The sequence below is a fragment of the Gambusia affinis genome, linkage group LG15, assembly GCF_019740435.1.
Source record: "Gambusia affinis linkage group LG15, SWU_Gaff_1.0, whole genome shotgun sequence".
Lineage (NCBI taxonomy): Eukaryota > Metazoa > Chordata > Actinopteri > Cyprinodontiformes > Poeciliidae > Gambusia > Gambusia affinis.
The window spans coordinates 4,241,179-4,265,538 of NC_057882.1; the positions used below are offsets into that span (position 1 = coordinate 4,241,179).

The following is a 24,360-nucleotide window of genomic DNA, read 5'->3' on the forward strand; positions in this document are numbered from 1 at the left end:
CTGGTGATTAAACTCATTGTCTTTAAGCATAAAAAAATGAAAGATAGAAGTAGAACTAATGATTATGTAATAATAATAATAATAATAATAATAATAATAATAATAATAATAATAATAATAATAATAATAATAATAATAATAATAAGCAGATATTTCATCTTGAAATAATTTTTAGAGTAAATATGTTGATTTTTTAAAATTATTATATATTGTTATAAATGATATACAATAAATAAACATTAATATAAAATTATTAACATTTAAACACAGTAACATAAAATGTATTTAATGTTAACTTTATTGAGTTTAGTTGATATATTTTCCATACATTTTTCTAAATATTTTCTAAACATTTGCAATTTTTGTAACTGTTTAAGTTTTAATATTTTATAATAAAATTGTAGCAGTACTTACTGGTGCCTTTCAAATATTGAAAGTCTACATATATATTATGTAATTGTTTGCTTAATATAATAATTTATTAGATCTTTGTGATAAATCAGGTAACATTATTTATTATAATAATAAAATAAATGTTTTTAGAAGTTTTTTGGTGTTTTCATTTTATATTAACATTTGATACATTTTTAATAATAAGAAGAAATTCTCATTAAATATTGCTTAACTTATCCTTTATCTAGTTTTTTTGTGCCTACTTTTAAATATATACATGTTAAAAAAATTATTACAAATTATTGGGTCAAAATAAATACTTTTTGCAGAAATTTAGCAGATATTTTATTCTTGAAATTTAATTTTGAATTCTAGTTTGCTGTTTTCCTTATCTCAATGTTTATAAATATCTTCAAATAATATTATTTACTCATTTGTATTTATATTTACACTTTTTTAAACCAATTCCCACAAATGCTGATGATAAGTTGTATCCTTTTTTCCATGTATGCTTTTTCTTCCAGTTCACAAATTTCAACTAGTCTTTGTAGATCCCAATAACATAAGAAGTCTGTGGCTGTAATATGACAAATCATAAAAAAATTTAATTAAATTAAAAAAAAGTTAAAGGATTATGAATACTTTTGAAAGGCACCAGTCTACAAACTTAAACATATAGGTGTATCTCAGTAAATTGAAATATGTGTTCCAATGAGGCTCTTTTGTCAGATTAAAAGTACTTTTGAAAATAACCTTTAGGCAGGTATACTTGCCTTTGGCCCAAATTTCTGTATTAAACTGTTTTTATTAGCCTGCAGTATTCTTATACAATAAATTGAATGGAAAGTTCTATATAGTGTTTAATTGAGTAAATTGGGTTACTGAAACAACTCAATTCACCCAGAAACCGTGAATCATACATTAACCCGCCGTGTCAGTACATTAACCCACCAGTAGATGGCGGCCGAACGTTTCTCCATCACAACAAATCCTCAGCATTTTCACATGAAGAAGACATTTTCAGGCCAGTCGCTGAAACTGAGCAGTCAATATAAACATTGGGACGTCTTCGGGATATTTGCTTATTGTTATCAGTTTAGACTTTATATTTCTGCTTGTTTGCTATAGAATTGCAACATGACGTGGTAAAATGACCAGGTTTTCGTATCGAGTCCTGATTGTGTGGATTATAAACGCACGAAGGCCTTGATGTTGTCCTGCTAACGGAAGGTAAGAATTGATTTGGTTCATAGAAACAGCTAGCTGGCTAACCAAACACCGCGGCTTAAAGCGGGTTTATGCTCAGGCTTGATTTATTGGCTGAAGATTTATCTTGTTTTTTCATAAACATACGACCAGATCTTTCAATAAATGCACATTTTCTGGTGTTTTCTGCAGCGCAGACGAGATTTTGAAGCGATTTGACTCAGCTCTGTGTGGGGGTCGTTGTTTGCTGCTGAACTTCACCAATTGGATTCTATTTTTTAAATGTTTTTTTTTTTTCAGTGGTTTATATCCTAACCCTGTCGGGTCAACGTTTATAAAACTGCTATTATTAGATTGTTGTGTGACGTTTGGGCTAAATGTTTTGGTTGCAGACAGCTGTTGAGCTCAACAGCGTCTGTTTGGGCCTGGTTCTGCTACATCAGAGAGGCCCAGTTCAGGGCTGTAGCACCATCAGCTGTCACAGTTAAAACCTGCTGCGAGCAGGTAGCTCTTATTGTGAATCTGGGGTTTGTATTGTACATAGGCATGGATGTTACAATAATTTGGGTTGTTTAATGATTTATTTCAAGCAATCTATTTTCAGAAGTGGTAACAGTTATTTAAATTAGTTGGTTTTTTTGACACTGAAAAGTTTTCTTGATGCTAGTTTAACCATGTAGTTGTTGATTTGAGCTAAAGTTGAAGATTTTAGGGGTCGTTTTCCTTCATTATTCTCTCTATTGTGTGCAATGAACCAACCAGTACCACTGGCAGCAAACCCACACTGCAGCAAAATGTTGGTACCTGATTCTTTAGAGATGAGATTATCAGGCTTTTACTGCCAATACATTAACCAACACAAGGAAGAGCAAAAACGTACTGTAATGCAACTGAAAGACAAGAGAGTACAATATTATTCCATACGTCCCTAAACTCCCATCAAAATTATACTGATCTCAAAACAAAATACACAAAAGACACAAATGCCTGTTGAAGTGATGATGGAATGGAAAAGAAAGTCAGGTTTTTAAATAAAATAAACAAACAGATATTTACTATTATCTTTTGATTTGAAGTCTTCAATGATCATCTTTTTTATTTAAATATATTAAGAGACTATAAATTAGATTTGGATTTAAATTAGCCAAACAGTCAAAACTGACAGAAGTACATTAATTTGTGACAGAAATGAGAAAAAATACACAGAAAAATACTCTCTGAGCTGCTTTCCAAACCTCCGGTTTAAAAACAAAACTGCAGCTCTGGATGCAACAACAGTTAATTTCCAAGCAAAGTTTCTTTCTATCAGAAATGGGATGGATTAAAATTCATGGAGGTTGCGATTTTATTGGATTTGTTCCACTTGTCTTTCAGTGAAATAATGATTGAGACTGACCTGTCTCATTGTTCTCTCAGCCAATGATCCAACTGGAGAAACCAGTTCTGACGGGTACCATGCCGGTGGTGTGGCCCACCATCCTCGACCTGGGAAGGGATGAGTGTAAAAGGATTCTCCGTAAACTTGGTAAGGTTGGCAAACAAAGAATCAGAAGGAAATTATCATTGATATCAATACACAAAGCCTTGTAAGCTTTAGTTGCTGCTGTTTCTCTAAATTTTGAATGTTTCCATATCCAGAGCTAGAAGCATATGCTGGAGTTATTAGCGCCCTGCGAGCTCAGGGAGACCTGACGAAGGACAAGAAGGACCTGTTAGGAGAGCTCACTAAAATCCTCAGGTATTTACTTCATGTAGCTGTCAAATGTTGCACAATGAAAGAAAAAAAAATTATGAATTTATCAGAAGAACTTTTTATGGATTTAAATGAATATATTTTCTTTGTCTTCCTCATTCTCCAAGCATCTCGACGGAGCGCCATCGTGCAGAAGTCCGCAGGGCCGTTAACGATGAACGCCTCACCACCATTGCGTATCAGTAAGTTCAGATCTGTGTGAGCTTCAGCCGTGTCTGTGCAACCAGTGGAGATGCAGTGTGGAGCACGTGTCTGTTAATCGCTGAAGCTGAAGAATGCTACAAATGTTAATAAGCAACATGTTGTTGTCATCGCTGACCAGGTTCCCACAGTCTTTAAAAAGATGGATTCTACTTTTAGTATTTTCCAGTTGTGAATAAGGACACAAATAAAGCAAATAGAATGTGAAAACTCAGTTTCTTTTCCGACTCCTACAGTTTTTTGTTTTTAAATTCACCAGTTATTGCATACAAAACAAACAGTACAGACAAGCAAAAGGAGGTATTGTTTTTGGGGGGTTTTTAAAAGTAAAAATGCAAAACATTTATTTTTTTTGGCAGATATTCCTTAATGGGATTTTTTTACTTCATTTTCTTCAATATGTCTTGTAGTTTGTGGTTTTGAAACTTTTCATTTTCCCTGGTGAGAGTCTGTTTTTCCACTTACTGAGACACATTTGACTGATATTTTGAACTACTCACCGTTGCTCTGCCTTTTCTGCAGCATGTCTGGTCCCAACAACTCGTCTGAATGGTCAATCGAAGGCCGTCGGCTTGTTCCTTTGATGCCCAGGTTGGTCCCTCAGACGGCCTTCACTGCCACGGCTAACGCTGTGGCCAGCGCCACAGCCAATCAGAACGCCTCCCTTTTGTTACCGGCAGAAACGGGGAACAAAGAAGGTAAAGTTCTGAAATCAATTTGTTTTATGTCACATTTCAAGGGCAAAGTTGATATATATATATTTTTTTTATCTTACCGTAATCCAATTTTTGAAGATTAAATTTTTGGGAAATCTGAATTTTGTTTCACCAAAGCACGCCTAAAGGCTCTCCATAGTTCAGAGTGATGTCAGCACATGTGAGGCCGCCATCTTGTTTGATAAACGTGTTTTACAGCTTCTATTTATTTGGACTTTCTAGTCAACTCTACACACTAATTTTTATTTTATTTTTCTTTATTAAAAACAAAGTCATGACATTACAAGTCTTAATATTACCATAATAAAGTTGTAATATTTTGAGAATACAGTAGTGATTGTTTGAGAACTCAACAAAAAAATATTAAGGCCTTTTGTTCTCATTACCCTTTTACTCTAATTGTAAGACATTTTGGGGAAAAATTGTGCCATTATTCTTCTAATTTCTGACGGTATTCTCATAATTCAACAAAAATTCTCGTAGATACTGTAGCTATGAGTTGAACAATAATCTATTGTTCAACTCATAGCAGGGATGACTGAAATAAATGGCACTTTTTGAAAATATTTTCTGTCATTTTTATTAAAATTGGAAATCAGAACTTGATATCGAGGATTTTATTTTTAAGCCATATCACCCAGCCTGATTATGAAGGGTTTTACTACATAGTAAAGACAAAAAGATCAATCAGTTTGGTTAAAAACCAATCAAACTCAAAGATAAAATATGTGCTAGTAATAATGCAGCACTCCAAATGTGGAAAAACAAAAAGCAAAACTACTTGAAACTTGCTTATTTTTTCCAGTTGTTGTATGTTACTCCTACACGAGCACCACCTCCACCCCCACCAGCGCCACAGCGTCCAGCGGACCTGTTGGAGCCACGGTGAAATCCCCAAGACCGGCCAGCCCGTCGTCCAACGTGGTGGTGCTGCCGAGTGGGAGCACCGTCTACGTGAAAAGTCAGTGTTGACGTCTGGTCCACGTGAATACTGTGCAGTAACAGTAAGGCTTCTGATGCAACAGAACCTATAAACTGGATTAATCTGAGCAAAGAAAACATTTTCAGTAATGGATGGAAAAATGTGTCTGATTAGTAAAAACAATCTGAGGGGATAAAACTGGAGCTAAAGCCGGAGTCCTTCAAAAACTACAACTGAAGATTTCCACACATCCATCCATACATTCATAACTCTCTAGAGATATTTGCTATAAATTCATTTTTTATGTTTATGTTATGTAAGTCTGTAATTTTTACATTGAAATATGTAGGAACTCTGTTTTACTCATTTATTTTTTTCCTTAACGCACATGCAGCGCAAGACTAATAGAATGAGAAACTCCTTCTTTTATTTACTTTGTTTACTTATAACAGGATCAAAAAGGACACAAAACTTTTGTTTAGTGTCTTTTGTTCAAACCTTTTTGATGAGTGCTTATGTGTTCAGACAAATCTTCTGATTGGCCTGCAGAGGGCACTAGAATCTGTCCTATTTCTCTGGGGATTTTGAAAAGTTTTCTTTATTAACTCAAACAGTCAAAGTAGATGTCTGACGCATAGTGTGATATGAAAAGTTGGATGAGTATAGATAACAGAACTGAGCCCTGAGGAACCCCACTGGGCAGCTCAGCTATATCTGACATGACACACATTTCTGTCTGAAAATGAATATATTGAGGTCTATAGAGCTCCATGTTATCCACTCGCTGATTAGTTGTGTTAAACCTTCTGCTCCACATTCCTCACAGGTGTGAGTTGTTCCGACGACGATGAAAAGCCTCGCAAACGAAGACGCACAAACTCGTCCAGCTCGTCGCCAGTGATGCTGAAGGATGTTACCAAGGTTTCCCCACCGGTATCCAGGAATATCACGGTGCCGGTGAGCGGCAGCCCCAAGATGAGCAACATCATGCAGAGCATCGCCAACTCACTGCCGCCTCACCTGTCTCCCGTCAAGATCACCTTCACCAAGCCCACCATCCAGACCACCAGCACCACCACGCAGAAGGTCCGCCATGTTTCTCCAGATCTTCGTGTTACTATGTCTCATTTTCCCCAAACATTCAAACCTCTCGTGTTTCGCCAGGTGATCATTGTGACGACTTCCCCAAGCTCTGGCTTTGTCCCTAACATCCTGTCCAAGTCTCACGCCCATAATGCTGCTGCCGCCGCCATGGCCAAGCTGGGCTCCACCTCCATTCTGACCACCCCCACCCAGAAGCAGACGGTGGTCTTCCCATCCAGCTCCTGCCCCTCCTCCAACACCGTAGCCGTGACGACGGTGGTGTCCTCTACTCCATCTGTGGTGATGTCGACTGTGGCGCCATGTAGGTCCTCTTACTTGGATTGACCTGCTGATTATAGATCTAGACTGGCGATGCCGATTATAGATCTAGACTGGCGATGCCGATTATAGATCTAGACTGGCGATGCCGATTATAGATCTAGACTGGCGATGCCGATTATAGATCTAGACTGGCGATGCCGATTATAGATCTAGACTGGCGATGCCGATTGTAGATCTAGACTGGCGATGCCGATTATAGATCTAGACTGGCGATGCCGATTGTAGATCTAGACTGGCGATGCTGATTGTAGATCTAGACTGGCGATGCTGATTGTAGATCTAGACTGGCGATGCCGATTATAGATCTAGACTGACGATGCACCCACACAGGGTTTCTGCAGGTTTCATCAATTCAAATTGACAGCAGTGCCAAACTCAATTCATGGCGGCTAGGAATGATGTAAATATCATTTATTGCATGCAGCTTGGTCAGCCAAACATTTTTACTAGATTGCTGCTTTTAAAACAAAAGCTGTCCAAAAATGGTGACTGTCTCTTTTGACTAGTTGAGTTGAACTGATCTGAAAAACAAACCTGAATCCAAACTTATTCACACAGATTGATATGTGGGTCAACGGCTTCCAAACTAGTGTTTATTTGTTGGTGGTTGTCTTTGCAGCTTCTGCTGGAGTGAAGGTTGCTTCTGCGAGACTCCCGTCGCCGAAGACCCTGGTGGGCTCCCCCACTCAGATCCTGGCCCAGTTTCCCAAGCAGCAGTCGCCCAAGCAGCTGCAGCAGAGCTCGCCTTTAGGAGCCTCCAGCATCAGTCAGAGCCAGAGCAGCAGCACCACTCCACCAGGAACCAAACCCACCATTCAGATCAAACAGGAGTCTGGTAAACTGCTTACTTTCCTCTTTTCCTGTTCACTCCATCTTTCTTTTCTCACCTTCTTTTATCTCGTGATTTCTTCCAGTCTTTCCGTAGGTCTCTGTATATTCTGCTGCAACAAAGAACTAAACACCTACTTGAGTTTTAATAGTCAAACATTCTTAATTTTTTAGTCAGCTTTTAAATTGGCTTAAAAATATTCTTGAAATTGTATCTATTTTTTTACTTTTAACTTAAAAGTACAAAATTTAGCATTTTACTTAGTTTTGTTTTTCTTATTCTATTTTGATTCACAGTAAATGCATGTATTTAATGTTCACAATAAAAAAATTTCAATAACACTTATCGTATATAAGTTTTAGTAAATTCTGTGTTTCACAATGGTTGCATGATAAAAATATTTACTTGATAGATATTTATTTATTTTATATTATTTCAAGTTTATTGAAATTAGATGTATTATTCTGATATATAAAATGAAAGTTTATATCTTTATTTTATTTACATAAGTATAGATTTAAACATATTTACATAGATTTAAATGTATTTACATTTATTTACATATTAAATAAATTAGTAGATAAAACTTTTTTTTTTTTTAACTGTTGCACTTACAGTATGTTTCGATCGTATGTTGTCTGGTCTGATAAATTTCTCCTCTGAGTTTATAACCTGTACGGCAGTCAGTTTGTCTGAATCAGTGCATTTTGCATCTCCAGGGGTGAAGATAATCACACAGCAGGTACAGCCCAGTAAAATCCTGCCCAAACCTTCCTCTGTGGCTCTGTCCAGCAGCAGCTCTTCGCCCATTATGGTCGTCAGCAGCAACGGCACCATCATGACCACCAAGCTGGTCACACAGCCCACAGGTTAGAGTCCAAACCCACTATTCATCTATTTGATCTTCAGATCCGGAAAGTGTGTTCTAACAATAAGAAAGCCTTTGTTTGTGTGAGGTTTCTAATAAAGTAAATGAACCCAGAGTTGCATCTACTTGTGCAGCTACACAGGCAACATACACAAGACCCACAGTTAGTCCCAATATTGGCGCCAGGATATCTGCCTCCAGTGGAGGGACCACCTACGTCAAGACCACCAGTGGGAGCATCATCACTGTGGTTCCCAAGTCTCTGGCCACGCTGGGAGGGAAGATCATCAGCAGCAACATCGTGTCTGGTGTGTTTACAGTCTCCCCATTCAACGTGTCCATCATCCTATTCTTGGACTCCAAACTAAACTTCTTGTCTTTTAGGTACGACGACAAAGATCACCACCATCCCCATGACGTCTAAGCCGAATGTGATTGTGGTGCAGAAGACGACAGGCAAAGGAGCGACCATCCAAGGACTGCCGGGCAAGAGTATGGTCACAACACTGCTGAACCCTGGGGTGAGTCAACATGAAGCTCCTTCCAAAACTAGCAGCAGAGCTGCAGTGTACCCTCGAACTCTGGTCAAATCTACGTCTCAGTTCAGTTGAAGTGAACTCTGGTGCAGCTTGACTGCATATGTGAATGGCAAGATGACCGGAGACCGCTCCAAAAGAGTCATGTGATCAACAACCAGATGTTTCCAATGGTGCAAATCACAAAGAAGACAATGGGAAGTAGTTGGAGGACCATGGTGTGGCACCACAAAGTAGCACAAAAAGTAAAAAAAAAAAACTAAAAAAACCAATCACAAAATCTTTGAGAGACGGTATTTCAATTACTTGACTGCAGTTGTTGTTAATGGTGGCAGAATCAGTTGTTGGGTTTATGGGACGATTACAATTTCACATTGGGCCAGGTCGGTTTGGATAGCTTTTTACAGAAGTTATAATTTAAAACCTGCATTTTGCATTTACTCTGGGATTTTTTTTTTTTGGAGCTAAAAATGTTTATTATCTGAAAAATTTCAAGTGTGACAAAAAAAAACCAAGCAGGTACTTGTGACGTTGGACTCTTGAAACAGAGAATGAAAGAGTCGCATGTCCAGCCAATTCCTGAACAAACAGCAAACTAAAACCCTCTCATTACAACCCGTCATTTGGGACTTTCTTTTCTCCTTGCGCTGTTTTGTATGTAAACACATTATGTAAGGTACTTATCATTTTACATTATCTTCACGGGGGATTTTGCGAAGAGATAAGCCCAGATCCCCAGAAACCCCCTAACAGCTCACACATGGAGGCCTTCCTGTGGAACCTCAGTTTAATCTCCTGAGACTGGGCAGAGTGGGACTTAACTGTGTCTCAGTGGTAACCCACCATCTCTCTTTCACTCTGCTAACTATTTCCTTCTGTTGGTCTCAGATGGCTTCCACTTCAACCTAAACAGACAAGATTCAAATGATTCACGGATGTTAGGAAGAAGATGCTCTCACTTCATTACGCAGCCATCTACTAGGATGCGATTATGTCTTGTTTTCTATTCTTTTTCTAATTGATCTTTGGAATATTCACATGTTTGAGACAGAATTTCTGGCTTTCATTATCTGCAAGCCATAATCATCACAATTACAGGAAATCAAGGCTGGAAATATTTCACTGAGTTTAAATTATTAAACCGTATCACAACATTCAGTTTGTTTTAGTAGTAGATATAAATATATTTGTTTTAGCTGTATGTCCATATATATATATTTAGATATAAATATGTTTGTTTTAGCTGTATGTCCATATATATATATATATATATATATTTAGATATAAATATGTGCACCACGGAGCGACGCAATTGATCCAAAAAAGTCACTTGAAAGAAAAGAAACTGGCAGCCATTTTGGCTCCATAGTGTTAGAAAATAAAGTTTCATAAAGACATTATGATTTTTCAAAACCCAAAAGAATCTCATTTCTTTTGGGTTTTGAAAAAGAAAGCCCACAGACAGATATATATGTCTGTGAAATGACAAGCTTCAGAACTTTATCAAGTTAGAACTACTGAAATTTTATCAAGTGTCATAAAACGAAACAACTAAACTTTTAAGTTACATTAAATCCCCCAAATTTTACTGTTATTATTTACCTTTATTTTTTAGAAGCCTGACATTTCTGCTTAAAATAATAATTGTATAGATTTTATCAATATTTTCATTATCTGTAAGCCATAATCATGATAATTTCAAAAAATATAGGCTGGAAATATTTCAATCTCTGTGATAAAATGACATGAGCTTCACTTTCTGAGATGAGTGACTAAATATCTAAACAAATTTAGCTGTATTTGTAGATGTAGCTATATTTCTAAATATATATCACCTCTTTACAACTATAGTTCAATTGACTGACCACTTTGACTGCAATATTCAGGCTGTCATAAAATATTTTTAAATATCTACAGGAAAATGGGAAGCTATATGGATTACCAATATGTAATCCAGTCACTGAAAAGTTCTTTTTGTTTTGCGATATAAGAAATGTGTATTCTCTTTTAATCCTGAATGAACTAAACGGTTCGTACATTTCAGGGAGAGAAGAGTCTGCAGGCGGTGCAGGGAACCAAACCGGCCATCATCACCACCTCCAGGCCCATCACTAAGATGATCGTCACCCAACCCAAAGGCATAAGCTGCGGATCTCAGTCCACTGCAACCAAAATCATCCCGACCAAGATCGTTTACGGCCAGCAGGGCAAGACACAGGTGGGAGCTCCTGTCAGTTTAACATTCATAAAGTCACCAACACATGACGGCATGAGGACATTCACATCCCCGGCTGAGTCGCTTCCTTTGAAATGCGACTTTAACTGTAGGAGGAGACAAGAAATATTTATTTTTGGCAAGTGCTGTTTTCTGTAGAAAACGGCAATTTATGAAGCAAAATGTTTGTAAAAGGCAAACTTCTTGAGAAGTGAGTCTTTGATTAAAATTACAATGAGGAAAGTCCCCTGTTCTATAAGTCGACCAAAGTAGGGTGGTGCTTAAACATTTTCCTCTTCCTCCCTCTACTTCCTAAATTCAGAGAGAAATGAGTCACAGAACGGACTTAAGAGTGCCGTCTGTCTGTCTGTCTGTCTGTCTGTCTGTCTGATGTTTGGTCCACTGTGTGTTGAGATTCATGCAGTATGGCAGCCTTGAGTAAAAATGTTAGTTTCACAGTACTCAAAAACTTCAGACATTTATAGCACAATCTGCAGAACTTCATGGATTGACAAAACAAACAGTGTTGGTAGTATGATGGCAAAGAGTTGGTTTGCTGCTTTAGGACCTTAGTTACTTAGAAGCTTTTTCCCCCGCTAAAAGGAAATAGGCATGTGTCTATTCAGGTTATATTTGCTTGATGTTTAAATTAACTTTATCTAAAACCTTTAAGGGTGACCAAAAAAAAGCCAAAACAATTTAAAAAATTGAAGTATAAATACAAAACACGGACTTCAGATGATCTCTGGGATGCAAACTGTTCTTTCTTGGAAATGTTAAAACCAAGAACTTAAGTTGGGTGTTTGAGATAGTTACATCTCTTTGTAACTAAACAAGAGTAGACGAGGGCTGGTTGAGGGTTTACGCCTGTAAAATGCATACAGGCAGTATGCAGTTCTTCAACCATTTGGAGTCCAGTTAGGAGCTGGGTCTCTCTGTAAAAGGAACAATGAAAATTTAATTTGACCAGTAAAATTGACACTATTTTGTTATGATCAACGTTTGAGCACAGAAATCTCACATTTTTTTGTCCCATCTGGATTTTTTGTTTTCTTTTTCTCTAATTACACACTTAGATCTACAGACAAGGAATCATCTATAATTGCAAATTTTTTCTATTACATGTTCAAATGTGATAACAATAGCGCAGAAAATGACTGAATAAAAAGTCCAAATGACAGTACTTCAAAATGTGTAAGAGTAATACGGTGGATATGATTGGCCATAGATGAACGCAATTGGTTGAAAGACATGTCACTTGAAAGAAGAGAAACTGATGGCCATTTTGGCTCAGTAGTGTTGGATAATAAAGTTTTATAAAGAAATTATTACTTTTTAAGTGCAAATTTATGTATTTCTGACCCACTAACACCTAAAAAGTTACAAACTGTGGGTTTTGCTGTTCAGAAATTGTGATGCATCTCTTATTAATGATCCTTCGATGCAGTCATTCTTTGGGATTTCACAACAGAAACTAGTTTCACGTAAACGTTTCGACTGCTTGCAGCACTGAAACTTTATTAGGTGCTATAAGAAGAAACGACAACTAAACTTGTAACTGTAATATTAAATCCCCAAAATGTTTCTGTTATACGTTGTTGTTTTTTTCTCTAAGGGATTTTCACATTTATGACAGAGGGTTACATTGTGACAGGGTAAACCCCATCATGCTGCTTTCTTGCTACTACACTGGAACAGTGATGATGAGCAGAGATGGAAGGAAGAATAAAAACAGTTGGTACTAAAACATGAAATGTTTTTTCACACATGTCTCCCCACCCCCTGCTTTCTGCAGACAGGAAGTCCTTCTTTCAATATCAGACTTGCAATGGAAGTCTAGAGGTAAATTTGTTTCAGTTTTTATTCATGGAGGAAAATGAGGTCAGAGTCAGCTGGTTGTGCAGACTGATGTACAGTATTGTATGAGCCGCCCACAACCGTGAGCCACCTCTTCGGTTTCAGTCAAGCCAACGTTAACTCTGGCTAAAATCACCTCATTCTGGGTTTCGGCTACAAAAAAAAAGTACTTTCAGTGACTAAAACAATCGTAGTTTTCAGTTTCTGTGATATTAAAACAGAATTTCACACAGATAATTTACACTCATTTAGACCCATGACTTGACATTTAATAGCAGACAGACACTGGAGGAGTCAGTAACCTCAGTTTTTCTCCTTATGTTACGTCAGCGATCACCGGTAACCTCATTTCTAAAGAGGTTAAGTTCATTTCCCAGTGAATTCATGTGACTGGAGCACTTTAGTGAAACTTAATGAATCTTTGTTCTATTGCCCCACATGACACATTATAAATGTTCTTCAAAAGGATAGCTCCAATTTTCTTTAAGTGCCCTTTTGTTATCTGCTTTCTGGAAATGTAATGTTAGCTTGTTTGTAGACTTTGCAATTCTTATTTTTTTGCTCAAGTCATTCCATGTTTGGGGATCATTCCCTCTGGTTTTAGATGCTGTAAAGTTGAAAGGATTTTCTTTAAACTTTCTGACAGTCATTAGCATGTGTAACCATGGTGAGAAGGTATTGTTTTTCCAATTTTGGCAGCTGATTAGCATCTCAAAATCTCAAATATTTTCTTAACCACAACCCCAAATCTCAGAGGCGTTGAAAAAGAAATTTCATGGATGCACAGAGAGCAAGGAGAAGGAAATGAAAATAATCTCTTTCATTGGGCATGATGGGAAAAGATCATATCCCCTACTCCAGCATCTTTCTAACCATACGGCCAAATCAGGTGGATTTACGCCATCAGTGCCAACAAGTGATGAAGTCATCCAAGATGTTTACTGTGGAATATCATCTCTGCTGCTTAGAAATTAAGCTGTTAGCATGACATAAGGCTAATATACAGACACAATTTTCAGTCAGAGTCCTCTTCAGATTAGTTGGGAGACTGACTGCTACTGCCACAGAATTACCATCGATAACGACCTTTTGAAAATACATGAATGATACAAGTTACAACAAAATTTAATTTTCCCTTTGGGAAAATTTACATGAAAACGAGATGGTTGGTTCAAGATTTGAAAAAGAAAATGCTTTTACGTTTGTTTTGTTTGTTACCTGAAGTTAACATTCAATTATTGTGGACCGAGAGGTCTCTGTATAAACATTAAAACATTATAAAACATTATTTTTGTTTTTATTTTCATAGGAAAAAAAGAAAATCAGGTTTTTCATAGGGTTGGGGGATAAATAGATTTTTATCAATAACTCAAATTTTTTTTTTTTTTTTTTTTTTTTTTTATATAAAATCTGGATTTTTATTTTCCCACCAATGAACTATTTGGATTTTAATAGTTCAGAGTGACGACAGCATCTGCCATCTTGTTTTAAAAACGTGTTTTTTCCACTTTTATTTATTTACACTTTTAATTCAAGTCAACTCTGACAAATTATCAAGGCCAGGCTTTTTTAAATTTATTTTTAGTAATAAAGTCAGAGCGTTACATAGTAATATGAGAATAAAGTTTTAATATAACCAGAATAAAGTTGGAATATTAGGAGAATGAAGTAGTAATTATATGAGAACTCCTACACAATAAATAAATTATCCAAGCTTTTTTTCCTCATTAAACCAACTATTTCCTCGTAATTTTAAGACGTCCTTCCCGTAAAATTACATCTTTATTGAGCTAATAAAAGATTACATTCTCATTCCTTTCGTGTACAACTCACAGAAGGAATGATTGAAATAAAATCTACTTTTTAAAATACTTTATCTGTAATTTCTTTTTTTAGAAAAGAAAGCAAGAATTAAAAAAAAAAAATTTAAGCCATATCATCCAGCCTTATTTTTTTAGTATCCAACATGATCAGAACTAATCGAGATAAAAGTTCGTCTGTTGGTAAAGCGACCCCTCTTCGTTTGTTCCAGGTTCTCATCAAGCCGAAGCCAGTTTTCCAGACGGCGGTGCTGAGTGAACAGACCCGGCAGCTGGTCACCGAGACACTGCAGCAAGTGACCCGCTCTGCAGAGGTCAGCCAGGCTCAGACCTCCGGCCAGGACGGGTCGGTGAAGGACACCAGCACGGTTCTTGCAGACGCCACCAGCCTGAGCAGCGAGGCGTCCAACAGCGGCGCTCAAGGTACCGATCCGTCCCCACCCGGGTTTGTTTCAAACCCACTGACCAGCATGTCCTATTGGATCCTCTAAAACCAGATTTACTTGTTGTTCATCAGATCCGCAGCCTGTAGTGCACCTCGTGTCCTCTAGAGAGCAGGATTGGACTGAGCAGGAAGTAGCCATGGAGTCCATCCCAACCATTATCTATCCGGATGTGAGCGCTCCGGATTCCCAGTCCGCCACCTCCACCATCAAAGCCCTGCTGGAGCTGCAGCAGACCACAGGTGAGGCTTTACGTCACGGAAAAGCGGCAGGTGAGACACTGAAAGAGAAACAGGAGGTTTCTACCTCCAGTGTTGACAGTACACCTGGATGACATCATCCAAACAGGAAATCTCTCGATCCTTTTATGTCATCTCATCTTTCCATTCATCCATTTATGACTGCTCTCAGATTTTATTTTTTTTACACGGTTTTATCTTTCAACGAAAGAAAGAAAGCTAAATGTTTTCAGACTTGATGGCTCAGAAATTTCCAGATATGTTTTTCACACCAAAGTGAAGTCAGACATTGATCCTTCATTTGAAACTGCCAGCAATGTTTATCTATACTTGGCAGAAAAGTCCCCAAAAAATGAAACTCCCTGGTATAAACTCCCATTTATTTTAAATCCTGACACTGACATCAGCAGTCGATACTCACTTTTTGTGAGCTCCTTGCTTTGGTTTGTTTGTGTTGGATTAGCAATAAGATCCACCTCCTAATTTGTTTAAGAACCAAAGAACGCCATAATGTTATGCAGGAGGCTAATGATCCAAAAGTCAAAAGTCAGATCATCACTGAAACCAATAATAAAAATTTTGTGGTTGCATAGTGAAAGTTGGAACTTCGATCTAATTGATATGACATCAGAGTCATAGCTGAAACGATTAATCATGATGAATTAATTATTGAAATAATTGTCAATGAGTTGACAATTATTTCAATAGAATGCTGAGATTTAATTTTAGGCAATAAAATGTGTATTCACTTATTTGAAAAGGAATTTAGTAATTTGTTTATTTGCATCTTTTAATGTATTTCTAATTTTGTATTTAAAAAAAAGACTTAAGGAGTAAAATAAAAAAATCTGCTGAATGTGCCATTTTTTATTTGATTAATCATCAGAATTGTTGATAAATAAAATAATTGTTAGTTATAGCCTGAATCAAATGTAGCTAGATCTGAAGACCTGAAAATGTTGACCAAAACTAAGTGCTAGCCTTCCTGTTCCTGCAGCTCTGTATCTGAATTTCTAAAATAAACACCAGTAAAATCAAAGATTTGTGAGAATTAAGTCTAAATAGTATCAGTTTAAAGCTAAAAGATGTCATTTTTCTGTCAGCAGTGAAGGAGAAGGCAGAGTCCAAACCGAAACCACCCACCATCGACCTGAGCCAGATGGCCGTGCCAATCCAGCTACAGCAGGAGAAAGCCGGTCCAGAATCTCCGAAACCTTCGACCTCAGAGGCCGAACCCAGCTCTGAGCATGTCACAGCAGGTGATCCTAAAAATACACACTTTACTTCCTCCTTCAAGATTCGCCACATGGTGAAACTTACTTCCTTTAGTCTGTTTCCTTTTAATAATAAACTGTGGCTTGAGCGTGTGTGTGTGTGTGCATGTGTGTGTGTGTGCGCGTGCGAATCCTGTCATGCCTTTCATGAAGTCATCCGACCTGCCTGACTGTGGATTCACCGCAGGTAAAACCAGCAGAGTGGGGGCGCCCTCGCAGGATAGCGACGCCACGATGTCGTCCACTCAGCCGCTGGGGAAGCCTTTCAAAAGCAGCAGCCAGGTTACCGTGGTAACAAAACCTGCCACAGCCACCGCCTCTTCTTCCTCCTCCTCCACGGCCGCAGCGTCTCACCTGGTGAGGATGGGAGATTACACAGAAGAAGTTGGTTTAATATGAGCCGTCAGGGATTATTAAAGTAAAGACAGGATTATTTCATTTTTGGAGTACTGATTCAGAACAAATGTCTAAAAATATATGATCAAAGAAATACTGAGTCAAGTTCAGCTACGAATATTTAACATCTAAATATTTAATAAATTTAGATAAAATTATTTAGTTGCAGCCCAAATCAAGTTATTATAAGTCATTTATAATGATTTACAAATATCCTTACCTTTCTTACTAGTGAAAAAATAAAGAAAGAGCATAAAATTTAGGTTAAGGGGAGCTGATTTCCATTAAATGTTTTTGGTGTCTGGAATATGAGCCATTTCATAAAACTCCTCATTATTGAGTCACACTGCACCAATACATACCAATTCAAGCTGAGCTGCAGCATGTTTGATCTGATGGTAAAACCATCGGATGGTAAAACCATCGGATGGTAAAACCATCGGATGGTAAAACCATCGGATGGTAAAACCATCGGATGGTAAAACCATCGGATGGTAAAACCATCGGATGGTAAAACCATCGGATGGTAAAACCATCGGATGGTAAAACCATCGGATGGTAAAACCATCGGATGGTAAAACCATCGGATGGTAAAACCATCGGATGGTAAAACCATCGGATGGTAAAACCATCGGATGGTAAAACCATCGGATGGTAAAACCATCGGATGGTAAAACCATCGGATGGTAAAACCATCGGATGGTAAAACCATCGGATGGTAAAACCATCGGATGGTAAAACCATCGGATGGTAAAACCATCGGATGGTAAAACCATCGGATGGTAAAACCATCGGATGGTAAAACCATCGGATGGTAAAACCATCGGATGGTAAAACCATCGGATGGTAAAACCATCGGATGGTAAAACCATCGGATGGTAAAACCATCCGATCAAATGTGTTGCTCCATGTGCTGCATGTGTTGTACAATGGCTGCAGGAAAAGACAGGGTTTTGTTGTTGACTTACTATATAGAAACCACTTGCTGCCTTCCTGCAACAAGAGGTTTAACTTCTGCTTTTCAAAGATGTACAGTATATAATTGTACATCCGAGTGATTTTCAGGTGTGAGTGTAAACGTTGAGTTGGGGGCCGTGGCCAGTAGCAAGTTATTTGTATTAAAAGTGACAAGGTGCCCTAAAACATCTCATTCTGAAAATAGGCATAACTGAGCAGACTAATCTTATTATCTCAGAATGATTTTGAGCAAAAATGTATTGAACATGTTTTGTATAGCCCACAGAGCTATCCTACACTGTTCAAGCATATTATGTTGCCTTTAAAACATGGTTTTACCCAGAAAGGAACTCTAAAATCTTTATTTATGGCCAATAGTTTATGGTTTCCTTCTCCAGAACAATAGAGGTGAACATGATTTTGGCTAAATTTGTCAGAACTACAAAACGCCACAAACCAATCCGTACAGTCCACACAGGAAGCACATTTCTGCTTTCAGAGGAACTGCTGCACCACTTCAAATGATGTACTTTCATTATGGGCTCTGTGAATCACCATCTGTGCTGAGTTGAGAAGAAATAGGCAAAATATATAACCTGTAGTTCCTTTAAAGTACACAGAAAGTGACATGTCAGCAGGGTCATGGTATTCTGAAATATATTCTGAAGATGTAAAGCTTAAAAAGGCAATTTTACCAAATTCTGAGTGGATTTTTGGTATTTTAGGAGTTGAACTGGTAACTGGTAAATAATAGAACTTGTAGACATAAATTAGTAGATGTTACAGTCAGTGGTGCCCCCAGAAAATATTCATACGGGTGGCCAGTCCAGGCAAGTAAAGATCTGAGGAGGGAGACGGCTAAAAAAAATTACAAACGATAAATAGATATTTACATATATATTTATTTATTTTGTATTTATTTATTGGGATTTTTATATTTGTCATTATTGAAGAAAATGACAATGCAATACAACATAAACATGCTTGTCTGGGGATGGCCAGCAGTTTTATTTGCACATTCTCACTGTTTTTCAAATGAGCGTATCAACGAGTACCAAGAAATTTGAAAATCTGATTAAATACAGTTACTGTGTGGAGTTTAGTGATCTATATGCGACTGGTGTCCTAAAAAAGCAGAATACAAATGGGTGTGTTAAGTGTCTGTGTGGTAATGATTGCTGTGCTGTGCAGTCACAACCAAAGGTCCCAAAAAATTAACAGTTTTTATTTTAATAACATAAAATGTTGTGAAAAAACTTTAAGTCCCCTAATCTGGATAATTGACTATCAAATATGGGGATGGCTAGCATTTTAAAGTAGTAATATTTGATTTTAGTAATATTTGATTTTAGTAATATTTGATTTTAGTAATATTTGATTGGTTCCTGTTTGTTCACAAGTCTGGCTTCTTGTTTTCAGCCTGCAGATCACAGTAAAACGGAGACGGTGGCAGAGCTGGCAGAGCTGGAAGGCGACACTCTGGACCCCCAGACCGGTTTGTTCTACCGCTCCAACAAGGCTCCCTCCGATCCAGTCAACCTACCAACTCAACCTGCAGCAGCTCAGCCACCGCCACCGCTGCTCATGAACCAGGCAGAAGCCGAGCCGAGTCGCCCCGTCTCCTCCCCGCCCCAGCAGCAGCAGCCGCCCCCGCAGCTGCAAAGCAAACCTCAGATCAGCCAACCTTCCTCGTCAACTCCTCTTCTCATTAAGAAAATCCCCAAACCACAGGATCAGACCGCGCCCAAACCTCAACCCTCGTCTCCAAGCCCTCACAAAGACAGAGGGGTGACCGTACCGACCCAGAGCGCGGCGAAGACCCCGACTCCCAGCACACCAACCAAGGCCCCAGTTACGCCACAGCTCCCGAAGCTGCAGCAAGCGCCATCGTCCCACCACAGGCCTCTGCACGCCCCAATGTCGCACCCGCCGCCTCTACAGGCACACCACCCAGTCAGCACAGAGAAGCCCGCCTCCAGCCAGGTGAGTGAATTCCCAGAGGCAGCTGACAGCCGCATGTTTACATTGATTAGAGTCACGTGAGGCGAGCGGTGTGTGTGCGTGTGTGCGTGTGTGTGTGTGTGTGTCACAGAGCTGGAGTTTCCCTAGCTTCCTGCTGAAAACAATGAATCCTTTTCATCTTTATCTGGAAACTAGGGAGAAATTTTAGGCCTCGTTATACAACATTGTTTTGCTACAACCACAAAATTCAATGTATCTTATTAGGAAGTAAGGAGAAAACCAACACAAAGGTGGATAATTGTGATGTGAAACAGATAGTTTCACTTTTTTCCCAAATAAAACTCTGAATATTAGAGTGCATTGATTCCCTCAATGATACCCCTAAATAAAATCCATGACCTTCCAATGTTATTAGTAAATAGAAAAACAGCTGTTATGTGAAGGCCTCATAGTTTTAATAGACAACAACCAGCATAATAAAGACTAAGGCTGAATGATTAATTGTGATGAATTGATTATTGACATAATCATCAACTAATTTCACATTGGTGCCACCAACTAACTTACTCTTTGGCTGCCTAGCAACAATCTGTTGAACTTGTGCAGTAGCAGCTCCAAGTTTGCCTCATAACTGCTTAAAAGTAAAAAACAACGGGGTGGAGTTGAAACTTTGGATAAACCAGAAAGTGTCACGCTCCAGTTTAGCAATATTTTATATATTTTAAACAAAAAACGAATCAATAGTTATCGATAGACTGATATGAAACACTTCTATCGTGCTACGTTTTTCAGCCATATTTGCAGCAATAACAATATGTTAGACCCTCATTCCTCACTAGTTTATGTACAGTATCACTGTAATGTAATAAACAAACATGCGGTCTTTCTGCTCCTAAATGTCTCTATCACAGCAGCCAATCATCACTCAGAGTGCCACCGTCACCAAGATCACCTTTGGCAGCTCCCACCACCCTACACCGGTGTTCAGCAGCGGCGAGGCGGCTGCCAAGCTGCTGCCGGAGTCCAGCTCAGGACCTTCAGGAGACAAGCCGTCGGTCTCAGACATCCTGAAGATCTCCATGATGGAGGCGGAGATCGACCCCAGCATTGAGCCCATGGTGGTGGATTCCTCCAGCGACCGCGGCCCTCTAGGGAAGACGCTGGACGTCCAGTCCGTGTCGGGGACACTGGACTCGGGTCAGTTCATCAGCAGCTCCGGGGCCGGCCTGTGCCACGCCAAGCCCCAGCAGTTCAGCTGCCTGCAGGGCCTGGCGGCACAGAGCAGCAAGGACGACCTGGAGGTCATTGAGGTGAGTTTCTGGTTACTGAGAGGCGCAGGTAATAAATCACCCGGCCGGAGCCTGTCAGTATATCAGGCACATACTGACTTCTTCACTGAAACCTTGTAGAAAACAGTCAGGTCGCTATGACGCTGACTGGGAAGGCTGGCTGCAGATAAATCATGTTGTACTGCAGAGAGGGCAGACAAAGTGTTTCTAGATGCAGAGTAAAAATAAAATCTCAGCCCACTTCTTTTAAAAATGATCATCTCTCTACCAAATGTTTCGTAGCAAACTAACATCATCCAAAGTCATTCAGACATTTCTTAAGCAGTTAGTTTTCTCCCCATGTTTTCAAATAAGATTCATCCAACAAGTTTTGTCCTTTTAGTCCATAAAATTTATTTTTGAGGTAAAAGCTAGACTTGTTTTCCTTCCTGCTGTCTCCCATAACTTTTCAACTGTTAATTATTAATTATTGATTAACTAAATTGTGGATAAACAAAGGTTAAAACAAATCATTCAGTCTTTCATCCAACTAACTAACCAGACGTCCATCAATCCACTCATTCTCCATCCATCCTGCCATCCATCCAGCCATCAGTCAATCCAACTGTTTATACAACATCCAGATATCCTTCTGTGAACCAATCCATCTAACTGTTCATCCATCTTGTTCTCCATCCATCCAACTGTCCTACAGTCTACATCAATCTATTTTTTCATTGATTAAGCCAACTGTTTACTCATCCACTCCTCATCCTGTCATTGTGCTCCCATCCAAATATTTTTCATCCATCTTTCCGTTTGTTCAATTGTTCATAATCTTCCCATCCATTCATCAAATTGTCCCTCATACATCCTGATGTGTATCAATCTTTCTACCCAACTATTAATCCAACTGTTCATTCATTCATGTTTCCATCCTTCACTCCATCTGACCATCTACCCGCATAAATATTTTTTCCTGCATCTGTTCAACCAGCCATTCAGGCATCCAGCAGTTCACCCGTTCATCCTCTGGTTCTTCCAAGATCCAGAATCAGCATGTAGAAATATCTGCCATAAATTCATAGTGATGGCAACACAAGAGAAATCCTGACATGAGTCATGAAAAGTTTTAAATGTTAACAGAACAATTTATGCTGGTCTCAACATAATTTTGCACCATGAAAGCAGAAAGTCAGTGTTAGCTTATAGTTGCTATAGGCAGATCTTGAACTGGAGCCTCTGTGATCCATACAGGTGATCCCTCAGTTCTCCATCCTGCCAGACTCCAGCCAATCTAATGTTGTGGTGGAGCCCAGCGGCTTCCTGGAGATCACCAACTACACCAGCCAGCAGCTGGAGGAGGACAGCCCCATGGAGCAGGAGGTGGACAGCAGCAATGACGAGGCCGCGGCTGCCAGCCCGGCAGAGCATCCGTAGACGCTCTGAGGCAGGGACTCGGGCACTTCTTCACTTTCAACCAGCAGACTGATGATCCGTTTCTGGCTCAGAGCCAGCAGACCGTTTCGTTTTTTTCTTGTAAAATATTAGTTTGTTAGTCTTCTCTCTCCACAGCTAATGGCCCATGTGGTTTTTATTGCTGAACATGCGAGCGAGGTGAAAGGATTAGCTTTAGTTCGGAACAGCTGGAAAACGTTCCAGCGTGTCAACTTACCCGCAGGACTTTGAGACCTTCCCACATTTATAACCTGGAGCTTTTCAGAATATTTGGGTCCACTTTGCATCATTTCAGAAACACATACTGTACTTGTGTTGACAGCAGTCCATAGTGACTCCTTTCTCATCAGATAAACTGTATTTTTATCCTGACTGAATTTGTAACCATAAACTTTCCGACACGTTTGGGACTTAAGGATTCAGAAAAGGGAACAAAGCTGGAGCGGATTTAATTCAGAGACTCAAAGCAGATCCAGAAAGAGACCTGGAGGACAGGTTCTGTCCAACAAATGTTTCACTCAAACAAGACGAAACAAGCGATGTGCCATCGTTTTGTTGTTAAAGTGAAGGGAAAAAAAGCTGCAGTGAGAAGAATACATTTGTCTTGGTATAGTGTGTTTCAGCTGCATTTCTTTTGTACTTTTTCAAAATAGAGGACTAGCTGTGAGAAATCATTTAACCTGCACAATAAATCAGCTGAATAAAGCCTTAGTTTGTCTTAAATGACCCATTTCTTTTCACATATAAAAGGCAAAAGCAGAAAGTTTTACCCAGAGGTCGACTTACACAAGTTTTTCTATTGCCAATACCTTCAGCTCCTTGAGGACATTCAAGGATATTTTGCTAAGCCTATTATTTTTCATTTTTGCTTTCTAAATTTTGAAACCTCTGCAGCAGTAAGCTGGTTTGAGCAGTAAATTACTCTTTCTTTTATCATTTTATTAATCTGGTGGTGAAAACCTTAAAAGTAAATGTATGAGGCCTCTTTGCCCCAGCAAGATATCCTGTCACACTCTGAAACGTTGAGCTCTCAGAGGAAAATGATCTTCTTTTGCGCAGTATATTTGTATGTGTATTTTCTTGTTCCAAACATTTTTTGCAGAACAGTTCTGCAACATTTACAATCCACAGAAACAATTGTGCCTTCAGTCCAGCTATATAAAAATAGTTTAAAGCTAGTCTTTAAAAAATAACTTCTGCTTTTTAATATCCACTATAGAAAATGTTATATTAACCTCAATTTTAACTTCAATTATGATTAACCAACCCTTTTCCTGACTTTCACTTTCATGAAAAAACAACACAAGTTGAGGTGGCTTCACGTTTCATCTTTCCAACACTTTATCTGCAGCTCTCACTCGTCTTCCTGGGAGTTTTTCAGTAATTCACACCTTGGGATATCTGATCAGACCGACTCACATTGCATCATTAGGGAGTTTTTAAAAAAATGTCAAGCAACAATAAGCCAAACATTGGGCTGAATAGAGGCAACAGCCAGTATCTCATGTATCCCAGATGCCCCATGAGTCTCCAATGACCCTATTGTGATATTGTTCTTACTACAAATACTCTTACTTCTGGAGTTCAGCTGGAGACGCTTGTTGATGAGAGTTGAAATGTCT

At 38.7% G+C, this 24,360-nt stretch overlaps 1 protein-coding gene across 3 annotated transcripts; it reads left to right on the forward strand.

The window, feature by feature from the left end:
• The first annotated feature begins 1,392 nt into the window (after positions 1-1,392).
• On the forward strand, positions 1,393-23,461 carry emsy (EMSY transcriptional repressor, BRCA2 interacting). 3 transcript variants are annotated; one of them, XM_044141006.1, is made up of 20 exons: positions 1,393-1,623; positions 3,016-3,124; positions 3,238-3,337; positions 3,460-3,534; positions 4,076-4,251; positions 5,075-5,230; positions 6,018-6,277; positions 6,356-6,596; positions 7,236-7,451; positions 8,165-8,314; positions 8,448-8,621; positions 8,698-8,834; positions 10,894-11,067; positions 14,954-15,164; positions 15,259-15,426; positions 16,527-16,682; positions 16,885-17,054; positions 19,470-20,033; positions 20,927-21,322; positions 22,538-23,461. In XM_044141006.1, the coding sequence occupies exons 2-20, from the start codon at positions 3,019-3,021 to the stop codon at positions 22,718-22,720; spliced, it is 3,813 nt and encodes a 1,270-aa protein (XP_043996941.1). In that variant the 5' UTR covers positions 1,393-1,623; positions 3,016-3,018; the 3' UTR covers positions 22,721-23,461. The 3 variants fall into 3 exon arrangements, with proteins under 3 accessions (XP_043996941.1, XP_043996938.1, XP_043996940.1); XM_044141003.1 differs by having other exon boundaries at positions 1,394-1,623; positions 20,924-21,322; XM_044141005.1 differs by having other exon boundaries at positions 1,394-1,623; positions 16,530-16,682; positions 20,924-21,322.
• The last annotated feature ends 899 nt before the right edge of the window (positions 23,462-24,360 follow it).